We start from the raw sequence: 16,248 nt of genomic DNA on the forward strand, positions 1-16,248 counted from the left end.
ACGACTTAACAACAACAAGGTACTTGATAAATGTTTGTTGTTGACTTGACTGGGGCATCTACGGGAGCCATCGAAATGCCAGAGCAAACGCGCGCGCGCGCACACACAAGTATAGTGCTAAATGTTTAACAAGCAGCTCTCCAAAGGGGGGGGGGGAGGCGGAAGGGGGGAATACACATACACATTTTAAAGTTTAATCTGCATTATTAATATTTTCTTCACCACTTTCTTAAATCTTGTTGTCGTTGGGTCAGATCTGACTATTCTTCGCTCGGAGACCCCATGGACCACGGCACCCAAATATCTATGGGGGTTTCTTGGAAAAGACACTGGAGTGGTTGACCATTTCCTTCTCCAGTTCATTATTCCAGCATTCTATCCATTGAGCCATCTCACTTCCCCTGGAAAATCCACAAAACATTAAATCAAGCCATGATTTTTAGCGTTTGCGGATTCCTGAAGTGCAAATACTCCCACTGTAAATTTAACTATTAGCCTGGTAGGCTGCACACACCCCTAAATCCACACAGACCCGGCGCTATGGATTCTGCGCAGGCGCCTAACAATAGGCCCAGGGCGGTTGGGGGGGGGGCAGGGCCCATCTCACGTGCCGCTCCAGCTGTCCGCCAGGGGGAGTCGGCGACAATTGGAAAACGACACGTGCCCGTCGCCCTGTCGCAAGGTGGCGCCGGGCGTGCTTTACGGCAGCCTCTCTTATGCCGCCGTAAAGCGTCGGAGGAGATTTCACGTGGGTACGCAGAAGAGGTAACGTTTCCTACTTGGTGGCGTTTGAGGGAAACTTGTAGCGATGGGGAAACGTAGGAGCCGGAGCCGAAGCCAGAGCCAGGTACTGAGTAACCTCAGTAAGAAGCAGAAGAAGCACCTGCGGGACTTTGGTGAGGAGCACCCGTTCTACGACAGGTCCGACCGGGGCCCCAGGGGCGGGGAGAAGCTCCCCCAACGGCTTTTTCTTTCAGGCACCCTACCTTCCTCTCTGATTTTTTTCTGGGAGGCCCCTCGGGGCCTCCCGGGAGAGGTGACAGACTCTTTGCAGACTGACTTTAATAATACTTCCCTCACGCAGTCCGGCCTCCAGCCTACTTTGGTGTTACCGGCACAGGATTTAACATCCGCTCCCGCCTCCGAGCTTTTGTATAGGCTGGTTCCCGTGCTTGAAATGTTTTTACTCCTTATGCAGATCAGTGTGTTTCCTAGCTTGCTTCAGATTATAGTTTATTTGCCTCTCCATGCAGTAGGCCGCTTCTCATCTCTCCATTTGGTAGTGCTTTTCCTCCAGCCCTTGGAATTATATTGCGTTTGCTCTGTGTGTCTGCTGTTCGGTGGGGCTAGCGGGGCGTAGTAGATTGGGACAGGCCTTGGATCGAGGAGAATCTATGTGCAAGTCCTTCCTCTGACATAGTTTTATATAGTGTCAGCCAGCGAACGTTTATGAAATGTCTATATGCCAAGGACTGTGCTAAGCAAGCGCTGGTGTTATAAAGAAAGGCAAAAAACAAACAAAAAAACCCCCTGCCTTCAGAAAGCTCACAATCTAATGAGGGAGACAACATGGAAACGAGTATGTATAAACAAACTGTATATGAGATAACTAGGAAATAATTAACAGAGAAAAGGTACTCGAACTTCGGGAAAGACCTTAGCTGACATTTGAAGGAAGCCAGGGCAATCTTGTCAAATCACTTAACCTTTCGATTGCCGGAGGCAACTTTTTAAGATTATACACATGGCAGAGAAAGTACAAACTTGCATTGGTGATGGGAGTTTCTTCACCTTAGTGATGCTTAAACTGATGAAATCCCAGGTCCCATTCCAATTCCTTATTCTTCTTGTGCTTTGGATGATTACCTTTTTTTCTCCAGTAGAATGTTAGCTCCTTAAGGGTTTTGTCTCCCTTAGCACTATCCCTGGCACTACATAAGCATCAGTAAATTTTTTTTTTGGTGGGGCAGTGAGGGTTAAGTGACTTACTTAGGGTCACACAGCTAGTGTCAAGTGTCTGAGGTCGGATTTGAACTCAGGTTTTCCTGAATCCAGGGCCAGTGCTTTATCGACTGCGCCATCTAGCTGCCCCCTCTAGCCCCTGTCAATAAATATTTAATGGAAATGAGACAGGGAAGGTATGAACTTTTTACTCAAAGTAATTTCTACTTCCTTCTGAGAAAGTAGTGTATGGGAAAAGCACCCAGCTAGCAGTCAGGAGAATTGGTCCAGCTGGAGTGGGGTGGGGTAGGGGGTGGGTGGGTTGGGCAAGGCATTTTACTAGGTGCTAGTAATGTCATGGAAAAAAAAATAAAGTTGCTCTTCTCTTCAGGGAACTTACACTTTTGTCGGACAGAGACCCAACCACTTTCATCTGGAACTGCCAAGGGTCTCTTTCTTTTCTAAACTCATAAGGCATTTTGTGTACCTCTTCTTTTTTTTTTTAATCATAAAAAGTATTTTATTATTTTCTAGTTACATGTAGGAATATTTTTCAACATTTGTTTTTATAAGAGTTCTAGTTTCAAATTTTTTTCCCTCCCTCCCATTCTGCTCCCCTCCTCAAGACAGCAAGCAATCTGATATAGGTTATATATGTACAATCACATTAAGCATATTTCTGCATGAGTCATGCTGTGCAAGAAGAATCAGAGCAAAAGGGAAAATCTGAAAAAACAAAACCAAAAAAAGTAGAAATAGTATGGTTCAATCTGCATCTAGATTCCACAGTTCTTTTTTTCTGGATTTGGAGAATATTTTCCATCGTGAGTCCTTTGGAACTCTCTTGGACCATTGTATTGCTGAGAAGAGTCAAGTCTGTCACAGTTGATCAACACATTGTGTACCTTTTCTGTGGTAAATATCATACATTGCCTCATAAATTAATTTGGGTCCGTGTATTAGTACACTCTTTATTCAGTCACAGGGCCAATTCTCTCCTTTCTCACTGCCCTCATCTGTTGATAATTGTTAGAATCTTATGTCAGCTCTCTTTTTACAGAGTTTCTGGAAAAGAAGCAAAACCTCAAATCTGCAAGCTGGTAATGTTCTTTAACTTTTTTTTTTTAAATAATTATAGGCTTGGTTATGGAGGGTTTTTGTTTGCATGTTTGTTAGTTTTTTAATGATTACATAACTGGGATTAGTCTAGTTTGGCCATATACATCCATCCACACAAGAAAGATCAACTGGATGAATAATGTCTGTTGCCCAAATTTCCACATACAGTTGGATGGCCACCATATAGAACTTGTCCAAAGTTATGTATTGTTAAGGGCTAAAATTCTAGCTAGTCTGTCTAAAATATCTAATGAGTGGTCGCCAATAAATTATAAGCTTTAGCAAGAGTTAGACTTTTAAGCATTTATTAAGGAGAATAAGAATTTGGTAAAGAGAAAGAGAAAGGCCTAGATTCCTATCTATTAAAGGGAGAGCACATTTCTCGCTCCCTTCTCCACCAGAGTCCAGAGGAAAAGAGCCAGAGACTGAGCGCCAGTCTCTTCCTTCCTCCTCCCACTAGCTCGCGTCACTTCCTGACTCCTGGTCTTGCCCTCAAAGACCTTCCCTTCATGGGCAGAACTCTTCTACAGTAAGTATCCAGCAGGTGGCGTTATTCCAATCGTTACAGTATATCTGGAGCAGACAGTACAAATGAATGGTGAGCTGGTCTCATAGGTGAACAAGAGGGGAGAATTGACTGAGTTTGCTTTCAGGAAAATGCAACGCTCTTTTACTGATCTCATGCTTTCCATGAAGCCAAAGACTCATTTTTTAAAAATTGTAATGTTTTACCAATGTCTCTGAACTGGAACCAGACATGGAACACCACTGCCTCCGAAGAATTAAAAATTAGTATCACACAGGTGGCAATGGAGGGTGCAGACAGCCACATCTAAGTAATAAGAAATTCTAGAGAAGAGCAAGCAATGTCCTTTAAGGCATCCATCATCAAAAGGTAGAGAAAGTGAGTAGGCCATGTGGCAATAGCTAAGTATGACAGGTGACAGAGTGTTCCAGTACCCTTGAGGTATGAAAAAGTGAGGAAGGCACACAGCATGTTGGGTGGACCTTCATTGTTGAACTCTTGGAAGAACATGGACATGAGTTACATGGGATGGATGGTCATGATGGGTAGAGATCTGCATTGTTAGAGGGAATTTTCAACCAGTGAGATCATAGGTTGATGTGAATACGGAGATGCTTATGGCATAGTAAAGAGAACTGAAGTACAGAAGTTGCCTCAGTTTTTTAAAATTTGTATATAGCAGGTCCTCTAAAAGGCAGTGGATCTGCTTCCTGACCACTGGCTTAATTATAAAATAACTACTGAAGGGTAGAGAAGACAGGAATATGTATGTGTGTATTTATGTTGGATTTTGAACTAGAATTCTTTTGTTGTAATATAATTTCTTCCCCTCGAATACTGCTTTAAGTAAGCAGGGCATTATCTAGGGCGTGGGAATTTTAGTTTTAATGAGATTCATTTGACTTATATTTTGAGCCAGTTTAACCTCCTTAGCTTGAGAAAAATGTGAAGCTGGAAGGCTCCTAGCGCTTTAGATTAGTAATTTTACAGAGGGTTTGGTTCTAGGTTAGGTGAATTCAGGATGGTCACACCTGTAGGAGAGTGCCAGCTAGCTAGGTCTGAACCTGTTACACTGGTCTTTCACATCGGTTATTGGCCCAGCGTGGGATAGTATAAGATAACAGTGAAACAATTTCATTTTGTTTCTTATCAGAGACTCTTTGAGAAAACAATTAGACCCCTTGCCAAGCCTCAGCACTGTCCAACTCTGTAACTTGGGACAAATTTCTAAGCTTCATTTTCCTCAGTTATAAAATAAGGGTAATATTTATACTACCTACCTCATGGGGGCATCCTGCAGAAGATTTCATAATCCTCCATGTGCCTGTTGTGACTTATTATTATTTTTAAATTTTTTATCGTTTTATTTTTCTTTTTAGTCAGAGAATTCAGATCATTCAGATTCAGAGAGTGATTCAGACAGTGAACCAGAAAAGATCTCTGAATACCACAAGTTACTTGCCACCCTGAAAAATGTTTCAGAGGAGGAGGAGGAGGAGGAGGAAGAGGCAGAAGTGGACAGTGAAGAAGCCCAAAGTGACAGCAGTTTGGAAGAGGAAGAAGAAGAGGGGGAGGAAGTATGGGAAGGAAAAAAGGGAGGTAGGTGTCTCTCAGTGGGTTAGAATTTGTCATCTCTGGGGATCCAGGTGGGTAGAGACCTCGGCTGTGTACTGATAGGAGGTTGGAACAGGGGATGGATAGCATGCATGAAGGATATAGGGGAAGGCAGTTTTGGGGAAGCGGGGGGAACCCCTAGTTTAGAAAGAAACATGGTGATGAAAATAAATCAAAACCCATACTAAGAAACATTTCAAGTACAAACTCACTTGGTGTGTGACATTTATCAAAGGGCCTCTAAGTTCTTAGAGAGTGCTTGATTGTGGACGGTTTCATGAGTTGGGTGAGTATTCATACCTGAAAGAATTTTGGTTTCACTCAGATGTATATGTGGCTTTTTACTTTGTGTCTTAGTGCTTGTTTTCCTCATAGTGCAAGGTTTTGCATTTCCCATTTTCCATTATTTTGGGTGTCAGATCATTCCTTTGAGGAAAGTAATTATCTGCAAAGGCAATCTCTTGAATTCTTGGCTACAAATCCATTACTGTTAATGTGCTAGGAAATTTCACATCTTGCTTTCTGCACCTGGTCTCAACCAGTTAGCACATGTTTATATTAAGGATTTCTAGGCCCAGGGAATACAAAGACAGAAATGAATAATCTTTACTCATGAAGAGCTTACTGCTGTCCTCAAAAATAATCCGTTAAAAAGATGAGTTCTTAACCATCTTCTGAATTCATACAATCTGTCAATAAGCATTTATTAAATGCTTACCATATGCCAGGCACTGAAAATACAAACAAAAGCAAAGCATGGTTCCTGTGCTCAAGGAGCTCACATCATTAAGGGGGGAGCAATATGTAAATTACTTGGTATAGAAAAGAGATAAAAAATGCATGGGTAGTCATCTAAGAAGGAAGGCAGTAGCAATGAGAGGGGGAGGGGGTGGAAGTATAGGACTGGCAAAGGCCTCCTCCAAAAGGCAAGATTTGAATTGAGCCTTGAAGCAGGCCATGGGCACTAAGAGGAGGGAGAGCCTCCCAAGGAGGTGGGGGCTGGGGGCAGCCAGTGGAAGGGTTGGGACATGGAGGGATCCCACAGAGGCCGGTAAAGCTGGGTCATAGAGCAGGTGGACGGTACCAGAGTGTGAGATGCCTGGAAGAGTCAGAAGGTGCCACACTGTGAGTGGCTTTCAGTGCCAAACAAAGGAACTTGTGTTTGATCCTGGAGATAATAGGGAACAACTTGGAGTCTATTGAGTGGAGAGAGTGATGGGGTTCACATGGTCAGAGAAATCAAGCAGTCACTATCAGCAGGGATTGTGAGGTTTTGTTTTAATGTGTAACAATAGGAAAGAAGGCCCATGTGGCCCCATCTGGCCCTGAGGATAAAGATGGGCAAGCACCTTCTCAACAGAGCGCTGCTGAGGATGAATTCACTGATCTGAACCATGAATCAGAATTCAGCCTGGAAACCAATTTCCTAGAGGAGGAGAGTGGAGACCATAAGGCCCTTCAGAAGGCTGGTGCCTCTGCAGTGAAAGCCTCAGAAGGTAAGAGCTGAAGGCCCCTGGCCTTTGGCAGCAGAGATGAGTAGGGGCCTTCAGGGAGGGTGAGGATGGCAGGGGCAGACGAACTCACTTGCTGCTGGGCCAGCCAGCTGGATCTGAACACAGGTCTACCTGGCTCCCAAGGCCATTGTTCTTTCTTCAGTGTCTCCTCTACCTCTATGACCTATTGATATTCGTTACTTTCTTGAGTGTACTAATGATGATTGTTTTTGAACAGATCCATTTCTACAACACATGAACAAAGAACTGAAAGAAAAAGAAATCCAGGCTGTCACCACAAACCCCAAAATTACCCAGCAGCTGAAAGTGAGTACAGCCCAGCCACCAAAGCTGTGAGCTAAGACCAACTTGACGTGAATCCAGGCAGGATTCTACTTGCAGAGTTTACATCTAGTGACCTATGAGGTTTTTTTTTCTTTTTTCTTTTTTTTAAAATGGGGCAGTGAAGGTTAAGTGACTTGCCCAAGGTCACACAGCCAGTAAGTGTCAAGTGTCTGAGGCTAGATTTGAACTCAGGTCCTCCTGAATCCAGGGCCGGTGCTTTATCCACTGTGCCACCTAGCCGCCCCTGGTGACTTATGAGGGTTTTGGTTTTTTTTTTTTAATTTTTAAATTTTAAATTTTTAAAAATTTTTTATTTTGGTGAGGCAATTTGGGGTTAAGTGACTTGCCCAGGGTCACACAGCTAGTAAGTGTCTGAGGCCGGATCTTAACTCAGGTACTCCTGAATCCAGGGCTGGTGCTTATCCACTGCGCCATCTAGCTGCCCCGACCTATGAGTTTTAACATCACGTTGACAGCTCAGTAGCAAAGAGCTGGTTGTCATGGTTAAAACATTGCTAGTGAGTTTGGAACAGAGGGCACATCTGCAAACGAGTTGTTAGAGAGTTCTGACCATCTCCTTGGCTTAAGGAAACTGGGAATGAAGGCTCCCTGCATTGATGCTCCTTATTCAGGTCAGAGGTGGACCTGGGAAAGTCAAGTCCCTGACCAGCTCCTTTCTTGTCACCTCACCTTGTCCCTCATGGGTGAGAACAACCTTGGTTTGACTCTCTTAGTCTTCTGCTGTGTATCCCCTGTCAGTCACACTAGGTCATTCCTGCCATGCTCCTCTGCTCTAATTCTGAACTGTGTATTCTTGGTCTCTTCTATATTAGCACATTTCCATCTGTACATTGAGTATTTGCTTTTTTGTTTTGTTTTGTTTTGTTTTAGTGAGGCAGTTGGGGTTAAGTGACTTGCCCAGGGTCACACAGCTAGTAAGTGTTAAGTGTCTGAGGCCGGATTTGAACTCAGGTACTCCTGACTCCAGGGCTGGTGCTCTATCCACTGCGCCACCTAGCTGCCCCCCCCTTTTTTTTTTAAAGTGAGGCAGTTAGGGTTAAGTGACTTGCCTAAGGTCACACAGCTAGTAAGTGTCAAGTGTCTGAGGCCGGATTTGAACTGAGGTACTCCTGATTCCAGGGCTGGTGCTCTATCCACTGCACCACATAGCTGCCCCTACATTGAGTATTTGTAATAGTCAATTATTTGAAATAAGACTATTTGATTATAGGAGAGTTTCTTGTCTGCTTCCCTTCATTGATTCTAAAATGAAGAGCTAACTTAAGAAGAGAGGAACCATGATATAGTACAGAATGGAGAGCCAGCCTTGAAACTAGGATGACTTATCTAAGCATAGTTCAGTCCTAACAAAACTATTGTCTTCTTTCTTCCTCAGTGGCCAACTATGGGTCAACTCATCTTTTCAACCCAGTTTCGTACTCTGGAGACTTTTAAACCTCCAAAGGACATTGATTTGATGACTCTCTGTCTCCAAAAGCCCTTGTATTCCACATGGCCCAAAACAAACAGCCAGTTCCTCTCTGGCCCCCCCAAACCAAGTGGGCCCTTCTCCCCTCTACAGAAAGAGCTATTCTCAATTATGAACTCATACCGGGACTTGTTATACCCAGAAAGGACAGCGTTGGGGAACGGGGAAGAGATCCGTCATATATACTGCCTACATGCCATGAATCATGTTCTTAAAGCCAATTCACAGGTGCTTAGCAATAACAGCAAACGTCGAGATAAGAAACCAAAGGCAGCTGATGATGATGATGAATTCAGGGACCAGGGGCTCACTCGACCCAAGGTAAGAGGAAGCAAATTGGCCCAGGCCTCCAGAGGGATACTGCATGGTTTTTTCTTTAAATATTTATTGCTATCTTTTGTTTTTGTATTACATACATTTCCCCCGTATCCCTCTCCATACCCACTCCCAGATAGTTATTACAACATAATCACTTCAGAAATTCATTATTTTATTTTTAGCATTCTTTAAAAAAATTTTCAAGTTCTAAATTCTTTCCCACCTCTCTCCAGCCCCCTGAGGAGGCAAGCAATATGATATCAATTGTATGTGTGAAATCATGCAAAACATTTCTATATTAGCCATCTCACACAAAAATAGCAAAAAAAAGAAAGAAAATAAGAAAAGTATATTTCAGCTTGCACTCAGTACTTCAGTTCTCTCTGGAGGTGGCATTTTTTCGTCATAAATTCTTTGGACTTGTTTTGGATCATTGTATTGATCAAAGTAGCTAAGTCTTGCACAGTTTGATCATTTTTACAATATTACTGTTACTATGTACAATTATTTCCTGGTTCTTCTCACTTCACTTAGCATCAATTCATATAGGTTTAGTCATGTTTTTCTGAAACCATCTGCCTTGCAATCAACTCATCACAGTTATATGCCACAACTTGTTCAGTCATTCCCCATTTGATGGGCATCTCTCCTCAATTTCCAATTCTTTGTCTCCACAAAAAGAACCATAAGTATTTTTATATAGAGAGGTCTCTTTCCTTTTTTTTTTTTTGGTTCTCTTTTTCTTTTGGATCTCTAGGGTCCAGCCCTAGTAGTGGTATTACTGGGTCAAAGGGTTTGTTCAGTTTTATAGCGCTATGGGCATAGACTCAAGTCATTATCCAGAATGGTTGGATCAGTTCACAACTGCATTAACAATTCATACCTGTTTTCCCTCATCCTCTCTAGCATTTGTCCTTTCTGATAGGGGTGAGGTGGTACCTCAGAGTTATTTTTTTAATTCACCTTTCCCTAGTCACTAATGATTTAGAGCATTTTTTTCATAAAATTATAGATAGCTTTGATTTTGTCTTCTGAAAATTGCCTGTTTGTATCCTTTGACTATCATTTTGGGGAATGTCTCATTTATATAAATTTGACTAAGTTCCCTGTATATTTGAGAAATGAGGTCTTTATCAGAGAAACTTGCTGTAAAAATGTTTGGTATTATTTCATTTTCTATGGTGCTTTTTAGCAAAATTGTTTCCCTGATTTTATTTTTTAGTTAGTTCTATTTTTGCTTTTGTTTTGTCTGGGATCATGATTGCTACCCCTGCCTTTTTTTTATTCAGATAAAGCATAATTGATTCTACTCCAGCCCCTTATTTTTACTCTGTGTCTATGTCTGTCTGTTTCACTGACATCTCTTGGAAACAGTATATTGTCGGATTCTGATTTCTAATCCATTCTGCTGTCTGCTTGGGTTTTATGGGTGAGCTCATCTCATTCATATTCATAGTTATGATTACTAACTATATTTCCTTCCATCTTGTTTGTCCTCCATTTTTATACTGTCCCTCTTGTAAAGAATTAATTGTTATTTGAGGTTTTTATGCCTCAGCTCACACTGGCCTGGGGCTCCACAAACCGCAAGGTGCTCCACCCACTGGTTGTAGGCGTTGCCAGAGCTCTGGCACCTCACGTCATCACCACTCACAGAGGCCTACAGGGGCCTGGCAAAATTATAATGATTGGAAGCCTAGTGAGGGCAGTCATGTGACTGTCAGAGCAGCCATCCCATTGGCTGGGGCTGTGTGGGGTGTTTCTAGGTTTGGGGGAGGAGAATTGGGTATTCTAGGTGGAAGCTGGAAAGCAACAGGCGTTCTGCTGTGTATTTTCAGCTGATTCCTGGGTGGTGGTATTTTTTCAGGTATTATAATTTCCCTTTCCCTATTTTATTTCCTTTCCCTTGATCCTACTGATCCTGTTTGTGGTTTTTTTTTAAGTTCGTTTTTGTTAAAATAAATCTTGTTCTGTTTTGAGGGAGGCTGCCGGTCTCCTTCCTTGCCCCAATATTGCTGCGAGCCGCTTAGCTAGCACTCCCCAATTAAAAATTGGACCCACACTCTTCAGATGTCTGTTTTGCTTCTGACCACTGCCTCCCTTAATCTGCCCTCCTTTTTCTCACATCAGTCCATCCCCTTCCCCCCCCCCCACCCCTGCTCCCCCAATCCCCATTTTCTCTTATTTCCCTTTTGGGTAAGATAGATTTCTGTACCAGTTTGAGTGTGTATATATAGTCTTCCCTAATTGAACCAGTTCTGATGAGAATGAGGTTCAAGTATTTCCCACCTTCCTTCCCCCTCCTCCGTATCCCCATCTATTGTAAAAGCTCTTCCTTGTGTTCCACTTTTATGTGAAATGATTTTTCCCCATTCATTTTCTCTCTTCTCCCTTCTCCCACTGCATCCCTCTTTTTCACTCCTTCATTTTCTTTTTCTGATATCATAACAACACATAATCAGCACACACCCATGCCCTCTGTCAGTGTAGACTGCTTCTAATGGCAATAATGACAGAATTCTTAGCAGTTACATGTATCATCTTCCCATATAGGAATGTGAGCAGTTTAACCTTCCTGAGTCCCTTATGATTACTCTTTCTTGTTTACCTTTTTTTTTTTTTAAGTGAGGCAATGAGGGTTAAGTGACTTGCCCAGGGTCACACAGCTAGGAAGTGTTAAGTGTCCGAGGCCAGATTTGAACTCAGGTCCTCCTGACTCCAGGGCTGGTGCTCTATTCACTGTGCCACCTAGCTGCCCCTCTTGTTTACCTTTTTATGCTTTTCTTGAGTCCTGTGTTTGAATGTCAGATTTTCTAGTCCTCTCTGGTCTTTTCATCAGGAGTGTTTGAGAGTCATGTATTTTATTAACTCTCCATTTTTTCCTCTTGAGGATTCTGTTCGGTTTTGCTGGGTAGATCATTCTTGGTTGGAATCCTACCTCAAGGCAGCTAGGTGGCATAGTGGATAGAGCACCAGCCCTGAAGTCAGGAGGACCTGAGTTCATATTTGGCCTCAGACACCGACTAGATGTGTGACCCTGGGCAAGTCACTTAACCTTGTTTGCCTCCGTTTCCTCACCTGTAAAATGAGCTGGAGAAGAAAATGTAGACACCTTCATTATATTTGCCAAGAAAACCCCAAATGGGATCATGAAGAGTCAGGCATGACTAATTAAAAAAACAAATAGCACTGCTTTATCATATTCCAAACCCTCCACTTCTTTAATGTGGAAATTGCTAAATCGTGTGGGTTCTTGACTATGGATGGCTTTGTTTTAATGTTTCTTTCTGACACTTGTCCAACTTTGTTTCCGTCTCTTGGCTGAGAGTGTCTAAAGCTGCTGCTGATGTTACAGATACCAGTACCTCTGAGGCTGGTCACTCAGGACAGGCCAGGTGTGGCCCATTCCAATCAGTCTGCCAGATTCCATTATTTTACCACATTGGTACAATAGATAAGAGTTCTGGACCTGGAATCTGCAAGAGCTGAATTCAAATCCGGATGACTGTGTGACCCTGGGCAAGTCACTTCACCTCTATTTGCCTGAGTTTCTTCACTTATAAAGTGGGGATAATAAAAGCATTTTCCTCCCAGGGCTGTTGTATCAAATGAGGTAATAATTACAAAGCATTTAGTACATTGCCTGGCATGTAGTAAGTCCTATGTAAATGTTAGCTATCATCATTTTTATGGTTTAGTTCAAGCCAGTTATCAGGCCATTGAGGATTATTTATTTCTAGTACTTCCAGGATAGCTCTGCTTCTTATCCTATCAATATATTTATGAGTTCATCATTCTTGCAATGGGGATTTGACTTCCAGGTTCACTGGAAGCAAAAAAATCCTCAAACTGTGTTTTCAGGCAGACTTTTGACTGTCTGATACAGATATTCTTAGATCTTACGGGCTTCGGGACTTCTGACAGTGGTTTTGATGCAGTCATGAATGAGAAATCAAGTTTTGTCAGTACTTTTCTCCTAGTCTTCAGTACTCTAGTCTCTGTTTTCTTTCCTGGGACAAGATTTTTTCTTCATAGAAGCTGTTATGTTCTTTCTTTCTTTCTTTCTTTCTTTCTTTCTTTCTTTCTTTCTTTCTTTCTTTCTTTCTTTCTTTCTTTCTTTCTTTCTTTCTTTCTTTCTCTCTCTCTCTCTCTCTCTCTCTCTCTCTCTCTCTCTCTCTCTCTCTCTTTCTTTTTTAAATACTGGTGTTCTTCCTGTTATTGCAATTCTAAGAAGCCTACAACTTCTATTTCGGAATCGCTTGTAACCCTGCAGTTGCTAGGCCACTCTGAAGGTCTCCGCTTGTTTTCTGAGGGTTAATTACGCTATTTTGCAGCAGTAGTTTGTCAAGTTTTGTTGTGTTTTTTAAAAATTTTCAGTCACATTTTTCTTTGCTCTTCAGTGCTGTTAATTGCATTTTTCATTGTGGGTTCGAATGATCCTTGAAATGTTTGACTTTCCCATGCTTCTCTGTTGCTACTGCTCTTCCCCTTTGCTAACACTAAAGAGAGCCTCTTTTTAGCTTCATTAGATATTACACAGTGACCTACTTACTGTTCCCCACAAAGGACTTGTCATCAGCCATCTCCATGCTTTGCATAGGCTATTCCTCCATAACTAGAAGGCACCCTCCCGCCACCCCAACCCACCGCCACCTCTTGTAATCCTTAGTTTTCTTCAAAGTTCATTTCAAAAACTGGTTTTATGAGATGAGACCCTTTGTGATCTTCAGACACGACTGACCAACTCCCCTAACCCCCCATTACCTCATATATATTTTTTGTATACTTGTATGTATGTATGTTCTTTCCCCATAGAAAGTAAGTTATTTGAGTGCAGGGAAAGCCTTCCTTTTATTTGTTTCTCTAGTGCCCAACACAGGATCTGTCATATGGTAGAGGCCTAACAAATGCTTATTGTTTGATTGATAGCTCAGAAGTAGGAGGTAGAAAGCCCCTGAAACAAGTTTATGCTAACGGAAATTGCTTGAAGGGAAAATCTAGTTTATTCAGGTGATTGCATGGGCGCTTCAAAAAGATACTGTATTAGTTAGCAGGTATTTATTAAATCTGTTCTATAAGTGCTGCACTCTAGTTTCTCTTGGCAAAATTTTAGAAAAACGATTTGCTTTAAGCAATAGATGTCTGCTAATAAGTTACACTTTAATTGAATTTGTTCGTCAATTACCATTTTTGCATTTACCCATGTTCTGATTTCAAGAATATTTTATCTTGATTTCTGGGGAAAATTGCACCTAGGAAAGCTGGATTATTTTAAGGAACCATGTATTCATTCTTTGATAATAATATAAATTAATCACCCACTACCACATAGTTCATCTATTGTATAAGTCCTGATGATCATGCCCTTGGGGTGTCTTGGAGTGAGCACCCCTTTACCAAGGGGCATTGCCATCTCCAGTAAGGTACTTCCCCCAGGATGTGCTTCAACAGATTCTCTGGGGATGTCATTAAAAAGGACTGCTTTGGGAGAGAAAAATTACCTTTTTTCCATGAGGACCTCTCCCTGGGAAGATGTTGGCCTCTTATGAGGTTTGCAGAGGGAGAGAATTCTAGACTTAAGTGCTTGCTTGTGGAATAGTTACTTGATTTAAATTTTTACAAAATTTTGTTTATTTTGGTTACCTATTGAATTTTATATTACTTTAATTTTCAGACATATTTCTCTTCTCTCTTAACTTTCTAGCCAACCCTTATAAAAACAAAAAAAGAGGAATTAAAAAGCAGTTTAGTAAAACTAATGAACTGAATCTTACAAGTACATGCCATGTTTCTCACTCAAAGTCTCCCTCCCTTTGTAAAGAATGGAAGGAAGTACATTTTCTTACCTCTTTGGGTGCAAGCTTATTTATCTATTTCTAGCAATCTTGGTTGTTTTTTTTTTTGCAGTGAATAAGCATTTATTTTCTCTACCTTTCATCCTCAGCCTTGGGAAAAAGAACAAAAAACAAAATCCTATGCCTAGTCAAGCAAAACAAATTCCCACATTGGTCATGTCCATGCTGAACCTTGGGGTCCATCTCCCCTCTCTTGGGAGATGGCTAACAGGCTTCCTCTAGAGTTGTACCATCCCCCTCATTATTTCAAATGTGGAAGATGGGGTTAATTGAGGCCATGATTTGCTTGAGGTCACACAGGCAATAAGTAGAAAAAGCTGGGGCAGGGCTTGTGTCTTCACATCCAGTACTTACTTCTCTCTCTGCCCCGTGGCCTTTTGTCCCTCTGCAGGTGTTAATTGTTGTTCCTTTCCGGGAGGCTGCTCTTCGAGTGGTCCAGCTCTTCATCAGTCTCCTGGAGGCAGGGAGCAAGAAGAAAATAGATGTGAGTAACAAAAAACGGTTCAAGGGAGAATATGGGTCTGACCCAGATGAGAGACCTCCCAATCTGAAGAGACCTGAGGATTATGATGCTGTGTTTGCTGGCAACATTGATGACCACTTCCGGATAGGTAGGTGGGAAAATTGAAACAAAATGGAACCACCTCATTTTGTGCGTCCAGCATCCTAGATCAGATCGGATAAACCTGATCATTTCTTTGCCCTAGTAAACAGGCATCTCTGTCATGTTTGAAAAGACCTTTGTCCTTGATGTCTGACAGCTGGTGGTTCCCTCTAGTGGAGCCCTCCCTCATCACAAGAGAAAAGCTAAAGAAAAGAAGCCAGTCAAGCAGCTCTATCCATCAATAGATGAAACATTCTGCACCCATAGCATCCAGCCTTTCTACTAAGAGGAAGGAAGTGTGTTTCATCATGGCTGGCGATGCTAATAGGAGAGATGCTACCCTTGGGAAGTTCATGGTGTTAGGGGGAAGATGTTTTCTAGAGAAGTCTCACTGGCGAGGTTCACAGAACACACAGGAAAGACTTAGGTTTGTAAGGGGATACTTAAACACCACTAGGTAAAGAAAACCCTTTCTATAATTGTGGGAAGAAACTCTTAGAGGAATTGGAGTGACCAGAGCTGCTTAGATTAGTCTGGAGAGGTTGTTCATACAGGGCCTGTGGGACAGAGTGGTCGGCTTCTTGTGCCTACCCTAAGGGCCGTAGTACTTCTCAATGTCCCATGCCTCTCTTTGTCAGTCTGTGTCCTTCCTCTTAAAACCAGCTCAGAGACCACTTGTTGTAGGAAGCCTTCCTGGGTGGAACAGATAAGCTACTTTTATTATCTGTGCCCCCATCTGGCATTTCTTCAGTACTCATTCTCAGTTTTTAGTGTGGACTTGCTATGGGATTGTAGTTTCTCCTGTGTATGTTATGATTCTGATGCAAATGTGTATGTCCCTTGTCTACTTGTTCTTTTCTATCCTGATACAGTGCTCTGCATATAGTGAGTAACTGTGGACTGTCTTCACAGGCTGGTGTGCCAGTGCTGGGTTTGGGATACAT

General features: G+C 42.2%; 1 protein-coding gene across 1 annotated transcript in view; it reads left to right on the forward strand.

Moving 5' to 3' along the window:
• Positions 1 to 725: 725 nt before the first annotated feature.
• Positions 726 to 16,248, forward strand: part of UTP25 (UTP25 small subunit processor component) — a 53,701-nt gene continuing 38,178 nt past the window's right edge. Inside the window, exons 1-7 of the mRNA XM_043962652.1 lie at positions 726 to 921; positions 3,002 to 3,041; positions 4,966 to 5,185; positions 6,496 to 6,696; positions 6,932 to 7,020; positions 8,435 to 8,848; positions 15,092 to 15,311. Coding sequence (XP_043818587.1) covers positions 809 to 921; positions 3,002 to 3,041; positions 4,966 to 5,185; positions 6,496 to 6,696; positions 6,932 to 7,020; positions 8,435 to 8,848; positions 15,092 to 15,311 — 1,297 coding nt within the window. The 5' untranslated portion in view covers positions 726 to 808. The remainder of the gene's footprint in view (positions 922 to 3,001; positions 3,042 to 4,965; positions 5,186 to 6,495; positions 6,697 to 6,931; positions 7,021 to 8,434; positions 8,849 to 15,091; positions 15,312 to 16,248) is intronic.

The sequence above is a fragment of the Dromiciops gliroides genome, chromosome 4 (assembly GCF_019393635.1).
Source record: "Dromiciops gliroides isolate mDroGli1 chromosome 4, mDroGli1.pri, whole genome shotgun sequence".
Classification (NCBI taxonomy): Eukaryota; Metazoa; Chordata; class Mammalia; order Microbiotheria; family Microbiotheriidae; genus Dromiciops; species Dromiciops gliroides.